Source organism: Vitis vinifera, chromosome 13, assembly GCF_030704535.1.
Source record: "Vitis vinifera cultivar Pinot Noir 40024 chromosome 13, ASM3070453v1".
Taxonomy (NCBI): domain Eukaryota; kingdom Viridiplantae; phylum Streptophyta; class Magnoliopsida; order Vitales; family Vitaceae; genus Vitis; species Vitis vinifera.
The window spans coordinates 28,601,392-28,625,190 of NC_081817.1; the positions used below are offsets into that span (position 1 = coordinate 28,601,392).

The 23,799-nt window shown below is 39.1% G+C and overlaps 5 protein-coding genes across 6 annotated transcripts; 1 reads left to right on the top strand and 4 right to left on the bottom strand.

Moving 5' to 3' along the window:
- LOC100246065 (ras-related protein RGP1) lies at positions 1 to 9,769 on the top strand. 2 transcript variants are annotated; one of them, XR_787339.3, is made up of 3 exons: positions 185 to 617; positions 9,040 to 9,543; positions 9,629 to 9,769. XR_787339.3 is itself a non-coding variant. In XM_002264257.5 (2 exons), exons 1-2 carry the CDS (start codon positions 388 to 390, stop codon positions 9,488 to 9,490), a joined length of 681 nt encoding a protein of 226 aa, XP_002264293.1. In that variant the 5' UTR covers positions 1 to 387; the 3' UTR covers positions 9,491 to 9,769. The 2 variants fall into 2 exon arrangements, 1 of the variants encoding a protein (XP_002264293.1); XM_002264257.5 differs by having other exon boundaries at positions 1 to 617; positions 9,040 to 9,769.
- A 2,936-nt stretch (positions 9,770 to 12,705) lies between these two features.
- LOC132254854 (thaumatin-like protein) lies at positions 12,706 to 13,482 on the bottom strand. Its single transcript, XM_059741494.1, has 2 exons — positions 13,002 to 13,482; positions 12,706 to 12,905 (listed from the first exon to the last, which is right to left on the bottom strand). The coding sequence occupies exons 1-2, from the start codon at positions 13,213 to 13,215 to the stop codon at positions 12,706 to 12,708; spliced, it is 414 nt and encodes a 137-aa protein (XP_059597477.1). The 5' UTR covers positions 13,216 to 13,482.
- Positions 13,483 to 17,263: 3,781 nt separating this feature from the next.
- LOC100252836 (pathogenesis-related thaumatin-like protein 3.5) lies at positions 17,264 to 18,308 on the bottom strand. The gene is made up of 2 exons (XM_002264514.3): positions 18,184 to 18,308; positions 17,264 to 18,073 (listed from the first exon to the last, which is right to left on the bottom strand). Exons 1-2 carry the CDS (start codon positions 18,227 to 18,229, stop codon positions 17,412 to 17,414), a joined length of 708 nt encoding a protein of 235 aa, XP_002264550.2. The 5' UTR covers positions 18,230 to 18,308; the 3' UTR covers positions 17,264 to 17,411.
- Positions 18,309 to 19,829: 1,521 nt separating this feature from the next.
- On the bottom strand, positions 19,830 to 22,986 carry LOC100247724 (cytochrome P450 705A5). The gene is made up of 2 exons (XM_002263310.4): positions 21,862 to 22,986; positions 19,830 to 20,656 (listed from the first exon to the last, which is right to left on the bottom strand). Exons 1-2 carry the CDS (start codon positions 22,768 to 22,770, stop codon positions 20,018 to 20,020), a joined length of 1,548 nt encoding a protein of 515 aa, XP_002263346.1. The 5' UTR covers positions 22,771 to 22,986; the 3' UTR covers positions 19,830 to 20,017.
- An 87-nt stretch (positions 22,987 to 23,073) lies between these two features.
- On the bottom strand, positions 23,074 to 23,790 carry LOC100242587 (protein LIM1). Its single transcript, XM_002263338.4, has 2 exons — positions 23,407 to 23,790; positions 23,074 to 23,307 (listed from the first exon to the last, which is right to left on the bottom strand). The coding sequence occupies exons 1-2, from the start codon at positions 23,714 to 23,716 to the stop codon at positions 23,291 to 23,293; spliced, it is 327 nt and encodes a 108-aa protein (XP_002263374.1). The 5' UTR covers positions 23,717 to 23,790; the 3' UTR covers positions 23,074 to 23,290.
- Between the last annotated feature and the right edge of the window lie 9 nt (positions 23,791 to 23,799).

Below are 23,799 nucleotides of genomic sequence, written 5' to 3' on the forward strand. Positions count from 1 at the left end.
AAAATTGAAAATATGTTTGGTATCACTTTATTGTTGATTTTCAACCCATTTTTAGTTGAGTAAAGTGGAATTTACTCCAAAATTTTAAATATTCACATATTTTCTTGGAAACCAAACAAGAGAGTAGAAAATTTGAGAATGGCAAATGAGAAAACCGTTAAAAAGGGTCCACACAAACCGTTGGAACTTTCCCTCGCACTTTCCAAACTGGCAAACTCCAAAAGCAGTATGGTATATATAACGCACAATACACGCCCACTCAAATGTCAACTGCCAATACTTGATTCCCATTTTTCTCTTCTACTTTTCTTCCAAAAACCCTAACCCTAGCAGCACCATCTGATTTGGTCACTGCTTGGTTCGATTTCTTCTTTGGTTTTTTGGAAGATGTCGAATTTTTACAAGGGAGATTACAGTCAGAAGATCGACTACGTGTTCAAGGTGGTGTTGATCGGAGACTCTGCGGTGGGAAAATCGCAGCTCTTGGCGCGGTTTGCTCGGAACGAGTTTAATTTGGACTCCAAAGCTACGATTGGGGTTGAATTCCAGACCAAAACGCTTGTTATAGATCACAAGACCGTGAAGGCCCAGATTTGGGACACTGCTGGGCAGGAAAGGTTTGTGCTTCGATTTCTTGTTTGGTTTAGTAATGGAGAACTGTTGAGTTTTTGATCTGTGATGGCTGTTTTTCGTTTGATTGTGTTGAATTTTGGGCTATTTTTGGCGGTGTGATATGGTTTATCTACGCTTGATGAGGATAAGCGTGAGTTTCGGATAATTCCATAATTCATGATGTTTTCTCCTCTTCTGGTCCTCAGGATCTAGATTGGGTAAGTTGTTTGTAGCTCTTCTATTGATTTGTAGCTGATGGGTTGTTTTGGTAACTGGGCACTTTAGGAGGTTCTAGTCCATCCAACTTGATTTAGACTAGTTAATTTTGAATTTAAAAATTTTGCCAACAGAAATACATTGTAGGATTTGGGTACACGATGGATATCATACTCTCTACCCTCCCTCACTTGTAGGATTTGGGTTCACGTGTAGCCTCTTTTTTTTTTTTTTTTTTTTTTTGTTGGGGGCTGACAGGTGGGCTTGATAAAGGTATGGTGGTTAGGTTTGAACACATGACCTCCCGCCAAAGATGCACGGATACCATATTGAATTATCAATTTTCCTAAAAACTTAAGTTCATAGGATTTGGGTTCACAATGTATATATCACTCTCCAACAGTTTCATTGTCAGTTACCAATGTGACTTTTTGTAGAATTTCTGTACAATTGAAGGGTATTTTTATGGATAAGTGCATTTGAAAATCCAGAGGTTGAAATTTATTGTTTCTGTGGGCAAGGCTAAACAAGTTTAAGTGCCAGTGGCAAGGCAAGATTGGGTGGGATTACAGGAATGCAGACAGGTAGTACCGACTGGGAACTGAGTAAAAAATGAGTTTAGATTGTTTAGCCATGTTTGTTAGAAACAAATTCACCAGTATAGGGTAACAAGATAGTGTAGGTGAGTGAAAAAGTATACAAGGATGAGGGAAGACCAAAGGAGATGTGGATTGAGGTATCCAGAGAATAAGCATGTTCACTTATAGTTTGATAGAAAGTATGACCCTAGATAGAGTAGAATGACAAAAGAGTATCCATGTGGCTGACCCTAAATCCTTTTGTTAATTCTCCTTGTGAAATTGGTGGATGCATATTGTAGAAACAGTTACCAACAATGTGTCCTTTTCTTGATTTCTTTCTAAATAACTCAACTTAAAGGACTGCATAATTAGCTCATAAAGAGTTCCTTAGCTGAATGTTTCTTTACCTTTTATCTTGTATAAAAGACATTGACAGAAGTACCATCTGTTCTCAGTAATATCATTTACAACCATGGGTATTATAACCTTCCAAGTTGATGAGGAACCCTTTCGAGTTGAATGGATACATTTTTAATTTTGAATGGACTTTACACTATTCTTTTGCTTGCAGCAGAGACTGTTCATCCATCTAGGGATGACAACAAGATGGGGTTTTGGACTGGCCACCCTCATCTTGACTCCGTCCTGATTATTTGAACATATTTCCATCCCCATCCCAAAATCAATTAAAAGGTAGGGCAGGGCATGGCCGGTATGAGAAATTTTCCCATACCCACTCCACCCTGTTTAATTTTTAAATTTTTTTAAAGAATTTATCCCATGGGCCTGCTATCTCGGTTGGGGACCATCTGGGCCAAAGGCAGTCTAATAACATGGGCATAGGATCTGAAGAGGACTTGGGCCTAAAGATAGAAATGGAGTTCATCAAGTGTCAGGAGAAGGAGACTTGGGATAAGCAGATGCCGGCTCCCCAGTGCTCCATGGCTGAAAGAGAGATCGTGGATGAAGCCTTCAGGTACGGGTCCTATTCTAATCTAAGGGTTGGGGAATCCTCTTCTTCTTCTTCTCCTCTTTTTGGTCGGACTCCGGTGAGGGAGCCTTGCGACCATTCTGGGGTTTTAAGGGTGAGCCGCCAGAGAGAAAACATGGTAGAAGGTGCAGCTACAGGGGGGGATATAGCGAGGAGAGAGGGTTGTTGGGACTTGGTTGCGATTGACTGTGAGGCCCTAAAGGTTCAAAACCCGGATTGGACTCCAGCCATGTCTGGGCCCCAAGTTCAAAGGAGCGAGAAGGAGTCTGATTGGGAAGAAAGCAGCTTGGCCAAGTTTAGCAAGTTGTTGGGATTTTCAATAGAAGGTTTGGAGAGGGAGATTCTGGACTTCTTGTCCAAAATTAGGAAAAGACGAGAAAGGATACATAGCAAAGGGTTACTGGAGAAAACAAAATTTGAGAGGGAACTCAAAAGGTTGGAATGCTCAGTCAAATACAAGGGGAAGGAAAAGAAGAACAGCCTGTTGAAAAGCAGAGGGGGTCAATTACTGTTGGGTTAATGAATCTCAAGCTGATGAGTTGGAATGTGAGGGGTGCAAATGACGTTAATAAAAGAAGAATTATTAAGTTTGTGGTTAGAAAACAAAAGGTGGATTTGATGTGTATCCAGGAGACAAAAATCCAGTCAATGACTGATGGGGTGGTGAAAAGTTTAGGGGTGGGGAGATTCTTAGATTGGAGAACTCTTGAAGCTGCTAGAGCAGCTGGAGGGGTGTTGGTTTGTTGGGATAAAAGGTCCTTGGAATTGCTGGAGTGGGAGGAGGGCCAATTCTCAGTTTCTTGTAAATTTAGGACTGTGGAAAATGGGACAGTTCGGGTTTTTACGGGTGTATATGGCCCCTTCAACAAAAAGGATAGGGAGTGTCTTTGGGATGAGCTTGGAGCAGTCAGAGGCCTTTGGGGTGACCCATGGTGTGTAGGGGGTGATTTTAATGTTATCCTCGCTCAAGGGGAGAGAAGCAGGCAAGGGAGGGTGACCCCAGCTATGAGGAGGTTTGCTCAGGTTATGGATGACCTGGAGCTTATTGACCTCCCCCTTCAAGGGGGCTCTTTCACGTGGAGTGGGGGGCTTTATAATCAAGCCTGGGCCAGGCTAGATAGATTTTTGGTATTTCCCAGATGGCTTGATCAGTTCAGCAATGTGACTCAGAAGAGATTATCTCGACCTATCTCAGATCATTTTCCAATCACAATCGAGGGGGGTGGTAAAAGAAGAGGCCCTTCACCTTTCAGGTTTGAGAACATGTGGCTGAGAGTGGAAGGATTTAAGGACCTTTTGAGGAGTTGGTGGCAGGGGATGGTGGTCAGTGGTAGGGCTAGCTATAAGTTGGCAACAAAGCTGAAGGGGATGAAGCAAAACTTAAAAATCTGGAACAGGGAGGTGTTTGGGAACTTGGAGAGTAATAAATTGGCTGCCTTACAGCAAGTGGATTATTGGGACCAAGTGGAAAGTGAGAGGAGGCTGTCTGAGGAGGAATTTTCCAGTAAGAAAGAAGCGAAAGAAGGCTATGCTAAATGGGTCAAGATGGATGAGATCCACTGGCGACAACTATCAAGGGAGTTGTGGCTAAGAGAAGGGGATAAAAATACGGGGTATTTTCATCGAATGGCAAATGCGCACCGAAGAAGGCATACAATGGAAAGAGTAAAAATCAGTGGGGTCTGGCTGTCAGAGGAGCGTACAGTGAGGACCGGAATTGTTGACGCCTTTCATCGGTTATTAACGGAAGACTCGGAGTGGAAGGCAGACATAGGGGGTGTCAATTTGAATCGGATTAGCCAGCAAGAGGCGAACATCTTGGAGCTGCCATTCATGGAAGAGGAGGTCCATTCGGCTCTAAGGGACATGAATGGGGACAAGGCTCCAGGTCTGGACGGCTTTACGGGAGCTTTTTGGCAATTCTGTTGGGAGTTTGTGAAGGAGGAGGTTATGGAGATGTTCAAGGAATTCCATGAGCATAATACTTTCCTCAAGAGTCTCAATGCCACGTTTTTGGTTCTGATCCCCAAGAAAGGAGGAGCGGAGGAGCTGGGGGACTTCAGGCCGATCAGTCTGTTGGGAGGATTATACAAACTCTTGGCTAAGGTGCTGGCCAATAGGATTAAAAACGTGATTGGTGGAGTGATTTCCTCAGACCAGAACGCGTTTGTCTCGGGTAGGCAGATTTTGGATGCGTCTCTAATCGCAAATGAGGTGATTGACTCATGGAAAAAAGAGGGAAAGAAGGGCCTGATCTGTAAGCTAGATATTGAAAAGGCGTACGACAGCGTCAATTGGCAATTTTTGATGAGGGTAATGGAGAAAATGGGCTTTGGGACTAAGTGGAGGGAGTGGATATGGAGCTGCATATCGACTGCCAAGTTCTCAGTTTTAGTAAATGGGGAGCCAGCCGGGTTTTTCCCTAGCTCTAAGGGGCTTTGGCAAGGCGACCCTCTATCCCCATATTTGTTTATCATGGGAATGGAGGTGCCGAGTGCTCTTCTTCGGAGGGCTGTGGAAGGGGGCTGCGTCATGGGATGTAGAATACAGAGGGGTAGGGGGCAGGCTATTAGTATCTCTCACCTTCTTTTTGCGGACGATGCAATAGTTTTCTGTGAAGCTAAGAAAGAAGATATGACTTTTTTGAGTTGGACCTTATGCTGGTTTGAAGCCGCTTCTGGGCTGAGGATTAATTTGGCCAAGAGCGAAATTATTCCAGTGGGGGAGGTGGATGAGATCCTTGAGATGGCTGTGGAGCTGGGCTGCAAGGTGGGTCAGCTGCCTTCAACCTACCTGGGGCTGCACCTGGGCGCGCCTAATAAAGCGGGGTATGTGTGGGATGGGGTGGAAGAACGGATGAGGTGGAAACTAGCCCTATGGAAGCGGCAATACTTGTCTAAGGGTGGTAGAATCACCCTCATAAAGAGCACACTGGCTAGCATGCCATTATACCGGCTGTCCCTATTCCGTATGCCTAAGGGAGTGGCGAGAAGACTTGAAAAACTGCAAAGAGACTTCTTGTGGGGAGGGGGAAGCACGGGAAGAAAAGCACACCTAGTCAGTTGGGAGAAGGTGTGTGTGAGCAAAGAGAAGGGGGGGCTTGGCTTGAGGAAAATAGTCCAGTTGAACAAAGCCCTTCTTGGAAAATGGGTTTGGAGATTTGCTCGTGCCAAGGATGAAATGTGGAAACGTGTTCTTGTGGCAAAATACGGGCAAGAGGAATTTGGGTGGAGAACTAAAAAAGCAAATGGGGCATTTGGGGTTGGGCTTTGGAAGGAGATTATGAAAGAAGCAGATTGGTGTTGGAACAATATGACTCTTAAGGTGGGAAAAGGCACCAAAATCAGGTTTTGGAAGGACACTTGGTGCGGGGATGTGGAGCTGGCCCGGAGATTCCCTCAACTCTTCAATGTGGTTGCCTAAAAAAGTGCCACTGTGGGGGAATTATGGGACCAGAATGCTGGCCAAGGAGGTTGGAACCTAAGGTTTTTTAGAAGCTTCAATGATTGGGAGCTGGCCTTGGTTGACGAATTGTTGCAAATCCTAAGGAATCAAAGAATTACTTTGGAGGAGGATTTGGCCTTGTGGAAGGGGGGGAAAAATGGGAAGTTTGGTGTCAAGGATGCGTATGGACTATTGACCAGCCATAGTACATCTCTGTTCCCCAAAAAGGGCATTTGGGTGGAGAATGTGCCTTCCAAGTTAGCGTTTTTTGCGTGGGAAGCTACTTGGGGGAGGATCCTTACTATTGATAGGCTTCAAAAGAGAGGATGACAAATCCCTAACCGGTGTTATTTATGTGGTAGTGAAGAGGAAAATGTTAATCATCTTCTTATACATTGTACAGTGGCTAGTGTGTTGTGGAGGATGGTTCTTAGCCTGTTTAGAGCCCAGTGGGTCTTTCCAGAAACTGTAAAGGAGGTGATTATCAGCTGGAAGGGTTCTTTTGTGGGCAAAAAGAGGAAGAGAATATGGAGATCCATACCATTGTTTATTTTTTGGACGGTGTGGAAGGAAAGGAATAGATTAGCATTTAGGGGGGGGGAGCTAGCTATACAGAAAATTAAGTATTCTTTTGTCTGTAATATGTGGGGGTGGGCAAAATTGTATAATGGTGCGGAGTCCCGGTCCCTTATAGGTTTCCTGGAGTGGATAGCCTCCAGTTGAGGGCTGGTGGGTTTTTTATTGTTTTTTTGGTCCTTTGTTATGAGGCCTTTGTCGCCTCGTATACTCCCTGTATGCTTCGCGGCATTTGCCTTTGCTAATATATTGGTGTTTATTTATCGGAAAAAAAATATTAAAAGTAAATATAATTTATAAAAAAATAAATATTATAATTTTTATAATTTGTTTTAAATGAGAAATAAATTTTAAATTTTATTTGTTAAAAAAAGGGAAAATAAAAAATAAATTAAATTAAAATATTTTTAAAATTATAAATATAAACAGGGTGGGGCAAGGCAAGGCAATATTCAAACCCGCCTAGAACCCGCAATAGGTTTTAAAAATTTTCCGAACCCACCCATATCCGTTTATCTTTTCCCAAACCCGTTCTATTAGGGACAAGATAGGTATCCAAAAAAAACTCACCCCATTGCCATAGATTAATCTAGGTCCAGGGAACTGCATGGTTCCATGCAGCATCTGCTTTGAATCCTTCTTTGTACTGTGTCTTCTTTATGGTAAATGATCTGTATTATCCTATAATTGTGTGATGTGAAGAGCATCCAATTGGGTTATACCAATTGGGTTATAAAATATGTGCAGACAATAATTTTTAGCTACTCTAGATTTTGGTGTTGGGGGGAACATATGGCACTTCAAAATAGTTTTACTTATCCTTGTAGTATCCCTACTGTTACGATGCACCTGTAGATAACTTAGCAAGTTGTGTACAAAATGTGTTTTCTTGATGTGGATAATTCATAGATAGATATTGTAAGCTGGCCAAATAATAAATTCTATCATAATGGAGGGTTGCCTTGGAATTTAAGGGGCTTAAGTCTAATCAAAGCAGAAAATTCTTTTATAGGCTAGAACACATGGAATTCTAATTTATTAAGATGAAATAATGATAAGATTGATATCCAGAAAACACCATAGAGGCCTCTTCTGGGTAAGTTGGCTTAATAATTCTTAATGGTGAGATTGTAAAGAGGGTATTGCCATAAGATTAGAATTTGGAAACTAAAGTTCTGCCTTCAAATGCAGTAAGAAAAGTAATAGTTTATGGAGCATATTATAAGGTCAAGAAGACACAAGGACTTCATTTGATGGCATCGAGATAGATGAATGAGAAGACTGTTAATAAGAATCATAATTTGTATATCATGAAAAATGTAAAAAAGGAAAATATGAAGATACCACATGAGGGCTGATTGAGATGTTTGGTCTCTAACCTGGAGAGACCAATGTGCACTTAGGTGAGAAATGGAAGCTAGTACAAATTGAAGATGATAGAAGAAAGAAGATGAATGCTAAGAAAGACATGAACGATAGTCTTATGCTTGGTAGAAGGTAATCATTTTGGAATATTCAACTGGAATAGAATCGTTTTTGCTGACCTCTAATAGTTGGGACAATGTGTTGATTAATTGATTGATTCATGTCATTGTTGAGCCTTAGTCAGGCTCTTTGGTGTACTGTTTGTGGTTGTGCATAAATATTGCTGGTTGACTTGCTCAGTCATCCTGTAAATTTTTACTCATCATACTTAGTTAATTTTTGGAACCCTATAAATGCTGATTCTGCTTTTAGTTTTAGTTTCTACTATGAGATGAAGCTACAAAATAAATAAAATAGAATAAAACAAAAAACCATTTGAAGAACCTCAATACATAAAATGGGAACATTTGGGGTAAGTTGTTCATTCTTGCATCCTTCTGAGGCTCCAACAGTAAAGAGTTGAAGGTAATTCCTAAAATAAAATCATTGAGGATTGGAAATCGATTTGCTCCTACTTTCATCAGGAGATGGTCCTTGCTTTTCATGGAGGCCATTTACGAGGGGAAAGTAGAATTTAATCCGATGAATCTTCCCTTGAAAACCCTGTCAGTTAGGGAGCAGAGGTATTTTTAGAAACATGGATGGTAATGCTATCTTCTCCATTTTCTAAGCCAGCATCTGTTTTGGCTATTTTTGGAAGGTTTCGAGGAAGGGTCTTCTTTGGGTTGAGGTACTTCTTCTGGAGGGGGATGCCTTAGGTATAATTGATTGGATAAAGAAGGGCAATAGTGAGAGAGAGAGAGAGAGAGAGTAACCAAGAAGTGGATTTCTTAGTTAAAAGGATGCAAGCATGTTAGAGACATCAAGATCATTGATTGGAGCTCTTTATTTGTGTTTTTCTTTCTTTTCTTTTTTCTCTTTTTTTTTTTTTTTTTTGGTTTTCTTTTGAGGTGCCTTTGGGTTGGCTTTTTGAAGGAATCATTCTCCATGGTTGCAACTTTCTCCCCTTAGTATTATTATTTTTTGCATGGTTTCTTACCCCAAAAAAAACAAATGAATATTATCAAGTGATCAACTTCTCTGCAACTGTGACACAAAAATTTAATATCTAAATAGTTAATCCTTACTATTTTGCCTGTCAGACCTGACACAAGATGTGTTTGTTTTCCCTGTTCACCCTTGGTGAGATTTTAGATATCGAGCAGTGACAAGTGCTTACTACAGAGGAGCTGTGGGGGCAATGCTGGTCTATGACATAACCAAGCGTCAATCATTTGATCATGTGGCAAGGTGGTTACAGGAATTGCGAGGCCATGCTGACAAAAATATTGTCATCATGCTAGTAGGCAACAAGTCTGACCTGGGGACCCTTCAAGCTGTACCCACTGAGGATGCAAAAGAGTTTGCTGAGAGAGAGAACCTCTTCTTTATGGAGACATCTGCTCTTGAAGCTACCAATGTTGAAACTGCATTCCTTTCAGTACTCACGGAGATTTATCGAATCATCAGCAAGAAGACTCTTGTCGCCAATGAAGAAGTGGAATCTGGAGGCAATTCATCACTTCTCAAGGGAACCAAGATTATTGTCCCTGGAAAGGAGCCCAAATCTGAAGGCAGTAAATACAACTGTTGCTTGTCTTCATAGAACTACTTCCCTTTTGTCAAGTGACAAGTTGATTGCTGCTGTTTATAGTTTTGGTAATGCTTATTTTTGAGTTCTTTTCCCACTTTATAAGCTTTCTTTTAATCTTATTTGACATGGTGGAAAATTTCCATCTTCCAGGAGATGATGACATGGCACTCCTGGCATATCAGCTAAACATCTGTTTAGTGTTGCCAATTCACTGGCATATAGATTTTGGAGAACTCAAACTTACAGTATTGTTATTAATTTCATGTGATATTATGCGTTTTTAAACCAAAAGGGCCAAAACTGTCTATATTTTCCATGATAATGTTCAGCCACATTGCACTATTAAGTGTCTTTTTTATTTTTCATTTAGTTTTGTTTGGGAGATTTTTAATGACTCCTTGGGAGAGGAATGAGTTAAATCTGCAGAAATTATTGTCCCTATTTCCGTTGGGTAATCGGTAGTTCAAATTCTCTCACCCTTCAAACTGTATCCTTATTAAAAAATCAGCTGCCATAGTTCCTTCTCTGTCCATATACATAAGCTTGACATCCATATCAGTTTTCCTTATAATATTTGGAAAATCTGAGATTGAATGCCAATATGCCAAGGAATAGTGGACTTACTGTTCATACATTTACAATTTTTCTCAGTTCTTACCTTTTTTGGCCTCTTAGGCTTTGCTAATAGAGGATCATTTTTAATCCCAGCATATCTAGAATAGGAACCATGTAGTGGCTATAAAGCTACTGAATATGTACAGTTTAAGGAAAGTCTTTAGATCCCTAATGATAATAGCTATAGTAACTCGTATCTTTTTTGTGACTGATCAATTTTTAGTTTGAACTGGTCGTTATTACATGGAATCCACCAAACAAAGTTATAAGGTTCAACGCCCAAAAGTTCTCAATTTTTTTCATGATCCCAGAGGAAGTTGGATTGTTTTCTCTAAATTTTAGTTATTTCACCTTGTTATGCTAGTTTATATCTTTTAGGTAATAAACCCACAATTTATGCCAGGCTAACACACTCCAACCCTGCATGCACAACTCTACCCTCAAGTCGAAATGAAAATTTAAGATTCTGGATTATGGATAAAGGAGATGGAGGAATAGATAGATAAAGTGACTCGAACTCCAGACATCTAGTTTATCAGAGCCATGTTATGCTACCAATTTAATCCAAAAACTTTAACATACTAGATAGTGGACCCACAATCCATACAACGCACTTTGCCATAGAAATGGAAAAACATTTCAACTCTATTGTTACTCTCCCATCGTATAAATCTTAATTATCATTCTGCTACATCTACCTTCTCTTCATCCAGATTAGAGCAATTTACTCCTATAAAGACTCAAACTATCTTGCATGATATCACTTCAAAACCATCCAGTTTGGTTTCATTATGGCTAAGTGATGTAGGACAACCCTAGGATGGTTGCCTACAATCAAATAGGTGGGCTTGGGTTTTTATCTTTTAGGGTTTAAGGAGAGGAGCAGGGGACAAAGTTTATGGTAGCAAAATAAAATAAAATATAGAGAAAAAAGATAACGAGAAGAAGGGATAGAACCTTAGAGTCGCACTAAGGCCTTATAGGAGTCTCACCTAGAAGAAAATCAATGGAGTCTAATCATTGAAATTTGCAAAGTATGCAAGAAAATGTAATATTATTAATAATCAATCTATACTTTGATTTACACCAATTAGCCTTATTTATAGACTTCTCAAATAAATCTAAAATCTACTAGGATTCTAATAGTGTATTATGACTCTAGTTCTAATTTTCCTATAACCTAATTAGCTACTCCTAATTTGACTCCAAGAAATGCTAATCTTAATTTAATTCCAACTAATACTAATGCCCATCCTCATCACTAAAACAACTAGGACAATCAGGATAGTTGTTTGTCCCTCTATGCAAAAGCAATGACTCGGTGGGAGATGAATATGCTCTTTTCAACAAATGACTTGGTGCTCATTGTATATGTCTTGGGTACTCTTGTGCGCTAGTTCTTTTGGCTCTTTAAATATATTCGCTTATTTATCAAAAATAAATAAATAAAATAACACACATGACCAAAAATGTCAAAACTCCAAATTTTTTAATATTGATAAATTGAAATCATATGAAAGAGCCCTGAAAAGACAAAGCTTAGCCCAAGGTGTTTCGGAACAATATGTTGTATACTTTGTGACCATTTAAACTACAAAGCACGATCTGTCTGAACTTAGTATATTTGTTTCAGCTGCTACTTGGGTAGTTGAATTACAAATCAAGGTTGATGTTCTGAACTTCCTGAAAGAGTAATAAAGCGTAAAAAGTTTCATCTGTTGATGATGGTGCCTTACATTCCTTAGGTGCCTTGTGAGGTCTCAATGTGGTGATGGTGCGCATCACCATGTAATTCATAACTGTTGGTACCCCCTACCCAAGTATGCCTTGGTACCTTCTACTTGATTATTTAAGATTGACGAAAAAATGACCTTGTGTGTGAGGTCTCATACAAATTGTAATGATAGGATGGATAGTTTTTGTCCCTCTTTAGATGAGGGATTGCTCTCGGTCATGAAGAACTAGCCCATATCGACCACAGACCACTTGAACATTTCTAATGCCCTATTTCAGTTCTAAATCAAAAGAAATGTGCTTGTTGTGCCTTTCTATTGCAAAATTTATCCAAGTTATTCAATTTGTGAAGGGAAAAATTGAGGTAGTTTGGTTTGTTATGATGCTTTTCTGTTGGGTGAATATGAAAACCAGGGCCACTTTTCCACTGGGTTTATTCACCAGACTGAAAGCCTTATGAGTTATAAAAAGGCCTAACTGTTAAATCTAACACTTGAAAGAAAATATTTTAAATCGTTTACTAAGGTAAATGAGATACATGGCCCATGCTTTCTTATCCTTTCCCTATCTCTTACCAAACACACTCTTAAATCTAACCAACCTCTATCCACCTTGACTACATGATAAATCCCTAGACTTAACCACTCCATCTATCCATAACAAGAAAAATGATCATGAATCTGGGTTCTCTTCACGCTCACAAATGCACTATAATTCATTTGAATCCAATCTACTTTCATAAGGTTGAAGCATATTGCCTGCCTATAGTTAAAACATATCTTCATTAGATTGTAGGTATATGTCAATATATTCTGTACATGCAAAAGTTCTTCTTTTCATAGTATAATGTGTTTATATTTATCTCTATAACATGAATTTCAACAAAATCTGATCACATAATTAGCTCCTTTGCATGTAAAAGTACTTGTCAGGTTGTCATATGCATAGCTATAAGATGTAGGACAAGAAACCTTGAGCACTTTAGAAAAATCTGTTGGCTTGCATGTCTCAGGAGTACTGTAAGCACCAGTCCAGCAATACTCAGGCTTGTTGAATGCCATGCATGCACTGTTACAAGCTGCAACACAACCATTTCTTAGAACTTGCAGTTCCTTGAGGCAGTTCCGGTTCAAGTCTGAAACACATGTCACTACCTTGCATTCACCAGACCCACCTGTAGGGAATATCGAAACTGGCATGTTGTAGCCATCATAAAAATCTACTGGGCTATTAAGGGTAAACTTTGCAAGGGTTGTGGGTGGCGCACCGCCTGCCCCAGCACATTTTAGAACCCCACCATGATCACCAGTCACACAGCCTAGAGATATCAAATGAACAGCTGCAACAACCCCAAAAACAGCCTGACCACGCCTGTGGTGCATTGACATCTACTGATTCACCTGGTCTTAACTCAAGCCTGCCATCCATTAGTTGAGGTTTTCAAGATCCAGGTTGGATCCCTGGCCATATAGTCTTCCCTCATCTATTTTGCAGTGTGAAATTCACTGCATCAACACTAGAGAAGAAAAAGAAGATAATATAACATTACTACTTGCCACAGGACATGGAACATGAAGTTGTTGTAGTTGCCAGTACCAAAGACATAGAAAACCAAGAGAAGGTGAATATATGACAATGCCATTGGGGATAATGAATGTAGGTTGTGGAATTTGGTGTGTCAAATAAGAAAGGACTAGAGATTTATATAGGGAGGTTCAGCAACACACCCTTGAAGGGGGGAGCCAATTTTCTAAATTAGGTGTGGGGGTGAATTTCTGTTGTGATGAGTGTTCTGTTTTTCACAGTGATATAATTAACAGATTGCCTAGATTCTGTTTTAAGGGCCAAAATTGTCCTGGATTTAGTACACCCGATTTAACCAAAGTGGGTGGCCAAGTATTGTTAGTTAGGACAGCAAAAGGAGCCTAGGATTTAGAAATAGATGTTTGGAGAAGTGATCGGTTGCCATCTGGCATGCCTTTGGTTGTTGGATTTTTGAGGATTGTCTTGGCTTGAATCCAATGTTTTTAACCGTACACTTGGCAGAAAATCAGATAACCTTTTGATTGAGAATTGTAACCTTCTAAGTCCTGATGTTTCAGAGAATGTGCAGTTTTAAGTCAAGGTATTTGGGATACAATGTTTTTAGGACATTCTGGCTTTAACAATAAGCCCAATGATTTAAAAGATTGAAACCCCAACTCCATTGAGGACAAAACCTCATGTGGCATGCTTTTTCCTTTAGATCAATAGGGAAATAAAATCTACAAAAACTTTAGGTCTAAGGGAGTCATCAATTTGATTGGAAGAGCATATTTTGAATTTGCTTTGATTATACTTCTTTCTTAAGCATTGATAGTTCTACTTAACTGTCTTGGCATCAGGTTTAGAGCTTTACTCAGTGTGTCATATAAATCTTGATAACATCCTTCTTTTTTTACAGATGGTTGTTTCTAACCTAAGACAATGAACATTAAAGGTTTAGTTGGTTTAAATTAGTTTCTTTTCCCTGGAAACTTTTGGGAAATGGTGAATCAGTGGATTTCTAGAATGACTGTCAGTTTCCAGCTGGATGATACGATTCATGGCAGAGGCTCTGGAGTCCTTTAGTCAGCCTTGGTTGGTTGGACAAAAACATACATTAAGAAGCTACGTCTTTTTATGTATAATTCATTCTTAGACATGGAATAACATGTTCAGATATAGCTAGAGAGCATTGGAACACCTGGGACATAGATGATAATGGTATCCATTGTAGATTCAAATACCCAGCTAAGAGTGATACTAAAGCTTTTTTTTTTTTTTTTCTTTTTGATCAATAAGAGTGATGCTAAAGCTATCCCTCAAAAGGTTAAAGTTGACTATGGTATGGCATATGAATGAGTAACCTAAGCTCAAGGACATGCCTGGCCAGATTGCATATCAGCTTAGCCCCATCTTCACCAACCTTTCAATCATAGCATTGAACTGCAGCAACCATACAATGCATTGAACTGGACACCAACAACATCCCAAGACAGCCTTACTTCTACACCCAAACGGGACAAAATTAATGTTTTTCCCTTAGGTTGTTCAAAATCCACTCGTTCTTTTGAGGAAACCAAGAACCCCTCCAGTGGAACTCATTAGGATCATACCATTTCTCAGGGTCTCTCCTGCTAGCATAGAGATTGATCTCTACTGCAGTTTTTTCAGGTATATTGAATCAGCTAATTATACAATTTTACAGTGTTCTCTCCTTGTCACAGCGCATGGAAGGTATAGTCTTCAGTGTTTCTTTCACAACTGCTTGCAAGGAGAGGAGGTTTGGGATATCTGATTCTGTTGGCAAGTTTGTTAAGATTACCATTCATTTATGAAGTCAAATCAATTTTATTACAATCTGTAATTGCTGTATTTTAGGGAAGTTCATATTTTTTTAAGACATTGTTTCCTGATCTTCAGGACTGATTTTAGGGAATCAATTCCCTATTTTCCATGTACCTTAATTGTGCATATCTTTGTAACGACACATCTTTGAAATCAATATGCAAAATTCATTTTTCAACGAGTCTAGTTCCTCCAACCACTAAATCTATCTCTTCTCTGACCTTGAATGCATCAGGATAGTTAATGAGCTTGGCTATTGCCCATTGCATCCTTCCTGCTGAGGTATCAGTGCTTGCAACAAATAGATCCTGGCAAAATGATAGTATGTGTGAGAGATGAAGTGGATCAAGCTAGTGTAACTCAGTAGTGTCTAAATTGGAAAATCTAGGGAACAAAATCAAGTGGTTGAGCTTGAATATTAGCTTCATCTGCTACCAACATTAGCAATAAACCTTTCTGCTATAGTACCTTGTCTCTCTTTTTTGACCCATTGATTTTAGTTTAAACTGGTTCTCATCATGTGGAATACACCAAATGAACTTATAGGTTTTAACCCAAAAGTCGTAGGCAGTATTTCAACTTCAAAGAATTCAATTTTCTCATGATCCACATAGATTCTAGCAGTTTTTCTGTGATCTGACTGGAAGTTGGATTATTTTCTCTAAAATTGAGTTCATTTCTACTACACCAAATGCCATAGGTCTTTGGTCAATGATTTCACTCTTGCAATAGAGCATTGATCAACTTGTCACTTCTATTATTACTGCATCTCATCTTTTAAGTCTTAATTAACCATTCTATTTCATCTACCTTCTCTTCATTTGGATTAAGGAAAATTACTCCTACAAGATCTCCAGATGTCTGTTGCATGATGGTGCTTTAGCACCTTTGTTTTTGGATTCATAATGGTGAAGACAACTAGGATAATTAGAATCTATTTTTGCCCCTCTTTGCACAAGAAATGACTTGCCAGAGATGAATATGCTCTTTCCAAAATGCTAAACTCCAATTTCTTGAATGCTGTTCGATTGAGATGATAGGAAAACGTCCTGACTTTAATTTCTTGAATGTTGTTTGATTGAAATGATAGGAAAACGTCCTGAGAGAGAATCTTAGTACAAGGTTCTTTGGAGAATATGGTGCATAACTTCAATATTTCAAACTTAAAAGCATGCTCTGTTTTGAATTGTGTAGATCACTTTCAGCTGTTGCTTGGCTAGTTGGAAAACTTTTGATGTTTGAGATCGTGTGCTTTCCAACAGTATTCTAACTATAAGTTACATCTTAATCTTGAGGAAAGCAAAGAAAATTAGTAACAAAAGATAAGAAGTGTGCATGTACAGATGGTGGTTTTCTACACTCCTTAGGTGCCTTGCTTAGGTTCCAATGTGGTGATGGTGCAATCCCCCTGTAATTCATAAGTGTTGGTACTTCCCACCTAAGTATGCCGTGGTTCGTTCTACTAATTTGCATTTGAAGAAAATGAATTTGGTGCAGGAGCTCACATACAAATTGTACTGATAGGATGGATGGATAGGTGTTGCTCCTTCCATAAGGGATTACTTTCAGTTGTCAAGAAATGACCTGTGTTGGCCACCGACATTTTCTCCTTTTAGTTCTAAATCAAGAGGCATACTTGTAATGTCTTTTATTGTAAAGCTGGCTGACATTATACTAGATGTGAAGAGAAATGTAGAGGCAAGTCAGGGTGTTATAATGCCTCTGTTGCATGAATATGAACATCAAGCCTTCTTTTCCACTGAGTTCATTCAGTAAATTGAATATAGCCTTATAAATTGCAATGATGCTTCAATTGCTTTAGTCTTGCATTAGGAAAGACAAAATTTATTGCTTCTTAGGTATATTTTACCAAGGTAAATTGATAAACAGGACCTACTTCCTTATTTTTCCTTATCCTTTTTTGGTACTCTCTCCCTCTCTGTGACTAGATACACCATCAAATCCAGCTAACCTCTAGCCACCTTGACTCCATGATGAATCATGACTAGGCCATCCATCCATTACAAGAAGAATCATGAATCTGAGTTTTCTTTGTGCTCACAAGTGTGGTATAATTCATTTCAATCTAATCTTCATTCATGAGGTCAAAGCATATTTGCTTGCCTGTAGTTAAAACATATCTTCATTACATTGTGTTTATATGATGTACACAGAAGGGTTGTTATTCTTTTCTTAGTGTAATGTGGCATAAACTTTAACAAAATCTGATCAAGTAGTTAGCTCCTTTGCATGTGAAAGTGCTGGTCGGGTCATCGTATGCATAGCTATAAGATGTAGGACAAGAAGCCTTGAACACTTTAGAATACTCTGTTGGCTTGCAGGTATCAGGAGTACTGAATGCCCCAGAGCAGCAATACTCAGGCTTGTTGAAGGCCATGCATGCACTGTTACAAGCCACAACACGACCATCCCTCAGAACTTGCAGGTCCTTGGGGCAGTGCTGGTTCAAGTCCGAAACACATCTCACTGTCTTACACTCACCAGACCCACCAGAAGGGAGTATGGAAACCGGCATGTTGTAGCCATCAACTAGGCTAACATCATAGAAATCTACTGGGCTGTCAAGGGTAAACTCCGCTAGTGTTGCAGGCGGTGCACCCCCTGCCCCAGCACATTTTAGAACACCCCCACAATCACCAGTCACACAGCTTCCCTTTCCAGAGTCATCAAATGAACACCTCCGACGACCCCAAAACCGGCCTGACCACCCTTCTGGTGCAGTGATATCTACTGATTCACCTGGTCTTAGCTCAAACCCTCCATCCATTAATTGTGGTGTTCCAGACCCAGGTTGGATCCCTGGCCATATACTCTCCCCACATCCATTTTTAAGGGTGAAAACAGCAGCGTCAACACCTGAGGAAAGGACAAAAAACCAAAATACAACATTAGTATTAATATTTAGATGTGTAGATCAATGAAGTATCACAGGAAATGGAAGGTGAAGTAGGTGTAATTGCTAGTACCAAAGACACAGAAAACCAACAGAAGGTGAAGATGCCTCAATGCCATTGAGAGATATTGAATGTGGTTTTGGAACTTGATGTCTCCAATAAGGAACAGGGATTTTATATATAGGGGAGGTTTAGCAACAGACCCTTAAAGGGGGTGAACTAGTTTTCTAAGTTAAAGTCTGGGGGGTGAATTTCTGTTGTGATATGTTAAGTAATTCTAAATTAAACCGCCCTGAATTTTCTGTACCAGAAGTGATCAAAGGGGATGGCCAAGTCTTGTTAGTTAGAACAGCAAAAGGAGGCTAGGATTTAGATATAGATGTTTACGAGTTGGTTTGTTGCCATCTGCTTTGTTGGATTCGTGGGTCGTCTGGCCTTGAACCCTATATTTTTACTTTCTACACAAAAGCTTGGCCGAAAATACAACAACCGATATATCCATAAAAACCAATATTTTCATACTTGGTTAAATTTGTTTTGGTTCAACTCCTTTCTTGAGCATTGCTAGTTCTACAACTGCAGTCTTGGCACCATGTTTAAAGCTCTACTTAAGTTATGTTTGGTTCCTAACAAGTATTGAAGGAAAAAAAAATGTTAAAAAAATGATTTTCTTATATCTAATTTGTTATATAAAAGAGGAAAATAAAATTTAAATACAATTAAAATTAGTTTAAAATTATATAATTTTAAATTATTTAATCTTTCTATGAAGAAATAAGTGAAAAGTTAAAAAAAAAACATATAAAAATAATTTATTAATTTTAAATTTATTTTTTCACTTATTTTCATCCCATTTTACCTTTTTATTTTCTTTGGCTTGGATTTTCCAAAAACAATGTCAATATACCGACCCAATAGCAAGCCTTCTTGTACAGGAAATAGTTATCTTTAAAATATATTTAAAAATATAGAAATTAGATTAAAAATATTTTAGATTTTGAAATAGACTTTGTTTTATAAAATATCATAAAATAGTTATCTATTCTTAAAAAAAATGTTATCTTTTAATTGTTTTCAATTATTATCACTTGTTTTCTTATTATTATTTTAAAAAATAATTATATAAACATAAAAAATAAAATATTAGATACAAAAATTATATATATAATATATTAAAAAATATTTCAAATTTTTATATGGACTATAAAATATTAAAATATTATAAAATGTTTTCAAAAATTATAAAATGTTTGTTTTCTCAAGAGTATATTTATCTTTTAACATTTGCAGGACGGTGAAGTCCTTGACAAAATATCTTATGACTAACTGCAACTAGAGTGGCAATCAAAAAAATTATTTAAAATAATTTTTAAGTTAATTCTTTTAAATGATTTTAATATTTAAAATAAAAATCAAATAATAAGATTTTTAATTATAATTTAAAATTAATTTAAGTTATTAAATAATAAATATTAATCTTTATTTAACACTTTCTCGTAATTTTTCAAATTACTTAATCTTTATGTTTCCGTTCGGAATCCGAATACGATGATCAAAGTTTCTCGAAGTTGGTTTAAATCGTTGTCTTTTTCCCTGGAAAGTTGTAGGAAATGATAAATCAACCAACAGATTCCTAAAATGACTTTGGCTACCAACTAGGTGACATGTTTCATGGCAGCGGCTCTGGAGTCTAGAGTTCTTTTGGTCACCAAAAAGCATAGAGTAAGAGACCATGACCTGTATCAATACAGAATACAGAATACAGATTTTGTTCTTCGGGAGGGAATGCCATATTCAGATATATAGCTGGAGAGCTTTGAAAAACCCAGGACTTAGATGATAGTACTGTCCTTCCGAGAGAATCAAATAGATACCCACATAAGAGTGAGTGATACAGAAGCTATCCCTATCCCTCAAATGGGTTAAAGTGAACTATAGGATGGCATTTGAGTGGGTGAAGCATGCTCAAGGTCAGGCCTGGTCCTGACTGCATATCAACCTTACCACCATCTCCATCTCCACCAAGCTTCCAATCAAAGCATTGAACTATAGCTGCTACTGTAGTATTCATCATGGCAAACGCCAACAGAGTCCCTGGACACCCTCTTCTTCCACCCCCAAATGGGACAAAATTGAAGTTTTGCCCCTTAGTTTGGTCTAAATCCACTTGTTCTTTTGAGGGAACCAAGAACCTCTCTGGCCTAAACTCAGTAGGATCATCCCATATCTCTGGATCCCTCATAATAGCATACAGATTGATTGCTACTGCAGTTTTTTCGGGTATATTGAATCCACCAATTTTACAGTTTTTGCGGCATTCTCTTGTGGCCACTGGCGCTGGAGGGTGTAGTCTCAGTGTTTCCTTAACAACTGCTTGCAAGTAGGGAAGGTTTGGGATGTCTGATTCCTCAACAAGTCTAGTGCGTCCGACTGCTAAATCTATCTCTTCCCGGACCTTCTTGAACACATCAGGATGGTTAATGAGCTCGGCTATTGTCCATTGCATGCTTTCTGCTGAGGTATTGGTGCCTGCCATAAAGAGATCCTGGCACAAAGATAGTGTGAGCAATGCTAATGAATAGTAGTTAAGAGTACCATGCTTGACATTCATGTGGTTTGAAGCTAATATCAAACTTAAATAAGTGATCTAATACCATTGATTAGGGCAAGTTGCAAATGTGATGGGTGTTTCTTCCATGTTAGGCTGCAATCAATGAGGGTGTGTGTAATAACTCACTCCTAATCGTATAGATATTGTCTACTCAAGGCTCGAGTATCAAAAACTTTTTCGGTGGGATATTCCAATCACGTTTCTCTTTATATCTTATAGGATTGTGAAAGGCGATTATGGTATCTCACATTCAATAGAAGAAAAAATTCTTAAAGTTATATACATACATATATATATATATATGAGCTCCTTGATCTTAAACATGTAGGTGCGTTTTAAAATTATGAGGATCCTTTTAATTATTGAGCATATAATATTTTCACAGTTGGGAGTGGATATGGTGCAAAAAAAATTCTCAAAGAGACAATACCCTTTAAAAGAAGGAAGACTTAATCAAAAGCACTTCATCAAATCTTCCCATTTATTTTATGTCTCTCTTGGCTAGTGTGAGGAGGATGGGCCCAAGGATAGAACATATTCAAAGGGACTCCCTTTGTGAAGGGACGAGGCTCAAGAAAAATCCCATTGGGTTAAGTTAGTTGGCATGTGGTTCAATCGGATAAGAAGAACAGAAGTCTTGATATTAGAAATCTTCACACGCTAAACAGGACTTTTCCTTGGTAAATGAAGCCAGGGATCTGCTTCAAAGAGAGAATCCCTTTGAAATCAGGTCATAACTAGAAATTTAGGAGTCGAGCGGTGTTGAGTTATGAGGGATGGTTGTGAGATGGGGTTGTAGAAGGCTATTGGAAATAGATCTCACTTGATAGTGGTTAATGGAAAGAGAATAAGAATCATTTTTTATGCTACTCACTATAATAGTTAATAAAGACCCTTGAATAGCACAGATGCAAAGATGTGGGAGCAAGTTGGAGAAGAGAATGATGGTTTCACAAATAGCTGCATCAGTGAGAATTGGATAGAGGGAAAGCCTTGTTTAGAAGACTGCAATCGGCCTCCATTAGTAGGGATAAGGATGATAGATTGGGTTGAGCGTGGCAAATTCTGTGTCAAATCCTACCTGAATCCTTGTTTAATCCCCAATTTGTTAGAGAACCAAAAGGCATATGTGGACTTACCAGAATGAAAGCCTTGATATGGGTTCTGGTGAGCTTCATCCCAGCCTTATCATCTTGATAAACCTCTAAGAGAACATCCATCAAATCCTTGTCTTCTCTCTTTCCCCTCTCTTCGTGCTCCTTCAACATCTTCTCCAGAATCTCATCATACCTCAGTGTCAGCTCTACGGCTTTCCTCCCATAGATCCAGAAACCCAACCTCTTCAGAGGGCCAAACACATCCCCAAAAGACATCTTTACAGCCAACTCAACCCACTCCGTCACCATCTCTATCAACCTTTCAGCTTCATCATTGTCCTCTGAACACCTTGCGCTCAGAATCACCCGGCATGTACTGTGGTTTGTGAGCTTCATCACCTCAGCCCTAACATCCACAGCCTCACCATTCTCACCACTCTCCACCAATTTCTTCAAGAAACAATCCAGTTCTTCTCTTCTAACTACCCGTGAGCGTTCAAGTTGCTTGACTCCAAGCAGCTCCGTCACGCACAGTTTCTTCATGAACCTCCAGTAATCTCCATACTCAGCTGTGATAAAACTAGAGGTTCCATAAGGTAGTTTATCGGCAAAAGCTAACCTAGGGCGACTAGCAAAGGCGAGATCGTTTGTTTTGAAGATCTCAGCAGCCATTGCTGCTGAAGAAACAAGTAGGCACCTGGAGGCCCCAAAATGGAGATAAAGGAGGGGGCCATACTGGGTGGAGAGGCTGTGGAAGGATTTGTATATGGATGAAGAAAGGAAGTGGAGGCGGAGGTGGCCGATGATGGGAAGAGCCGGTGGGCTAGGTGGGAGGCGAAGACGGGTAGTTGGTGTTGTGATTCTGTTTAGGAAGGATCTTAGCAGGAGGGTTGAAATGAAGGAGAGGATGAAGAAGATGGTATAGTATTGGAGATCAGTAAAGGTGCCCATTGCTTCCTGCTAATGTTTACTTGGTGCTCAGATTTTTTTTGAGCCTCTGACTAGATCATAATTGGATAATTCAATGGTTTGCCCATCATACACTGTTTAGGGTAAATGCAAGTGCACCATGATTTCATGTTGTCCCTTTCCCAATTTTTTGGAAGTCATATCATCGCTATTAGAGTATGTCTTTTATTTTTCAAATTATTTGATTAGCATGACTAATCAAAATTATCAATGGGTCATCTTCTATGATTTATTAAGAGGAAAACGAGGAAGAAGTAGAATAAGATGGGGTTGGAGAGAAAGATATACTGCAAACCAAGAGAAAAGCGACCATACATATTATGAACTAAGCAATGTGGGAAAGACAATAGTAGATAGGAAAAATACAAGAGCAAAGTTAAAAAGACCTAAAAGTGCTTCATCTCAATGGTTATTCTCTTATTAGTAGTAGCAGCAGCAGCAGCAGCATAAGAAGGTGATAGTTCTCTATTGCTCTTTCCTGGCTCTTTAGGCTTCTACTTCTCTACTTTTCCATCTCACCTGCATCAACCGAAACAAAAGTGATGAAACAATAGCTATATCATATGAAAAGAACATCAAAGAAGGGGGGCATGGGGGAGGGAGGGAGAGAGGGAGTACATGGATCAAAGTTGGTGGTGCACTTCTCTGGGAGCAGCATGGCCATGTTCCGATCAACGCCAGATATAGGAGGGCCGTTTACGAGCACGCACAGACAGGGCTGGCCCAGTGTTCTCACAGCGTTACAGCAGGCTTCACTTGGCGGGATGGGGCTGAATGGAGCGACTGCTGCTCTACAAGGTATCATCTGAATGAGAGCAGAGAAGAAAGAGGTCCCACAAGTAGTGCCTTTCCCTTGCCCCACTAAACCTGCTATGACCAACAAAAACACCAGCACTGGCACTGAGAATTTGGAGTGCGAAAGCTTCATGTTTGAACTGAAATTTGAAATTCGATCTCTGTAACCGTCTTTTCCTGGGCAAAGAATGGGTTTCAAAAAGGCCTTTGATATAT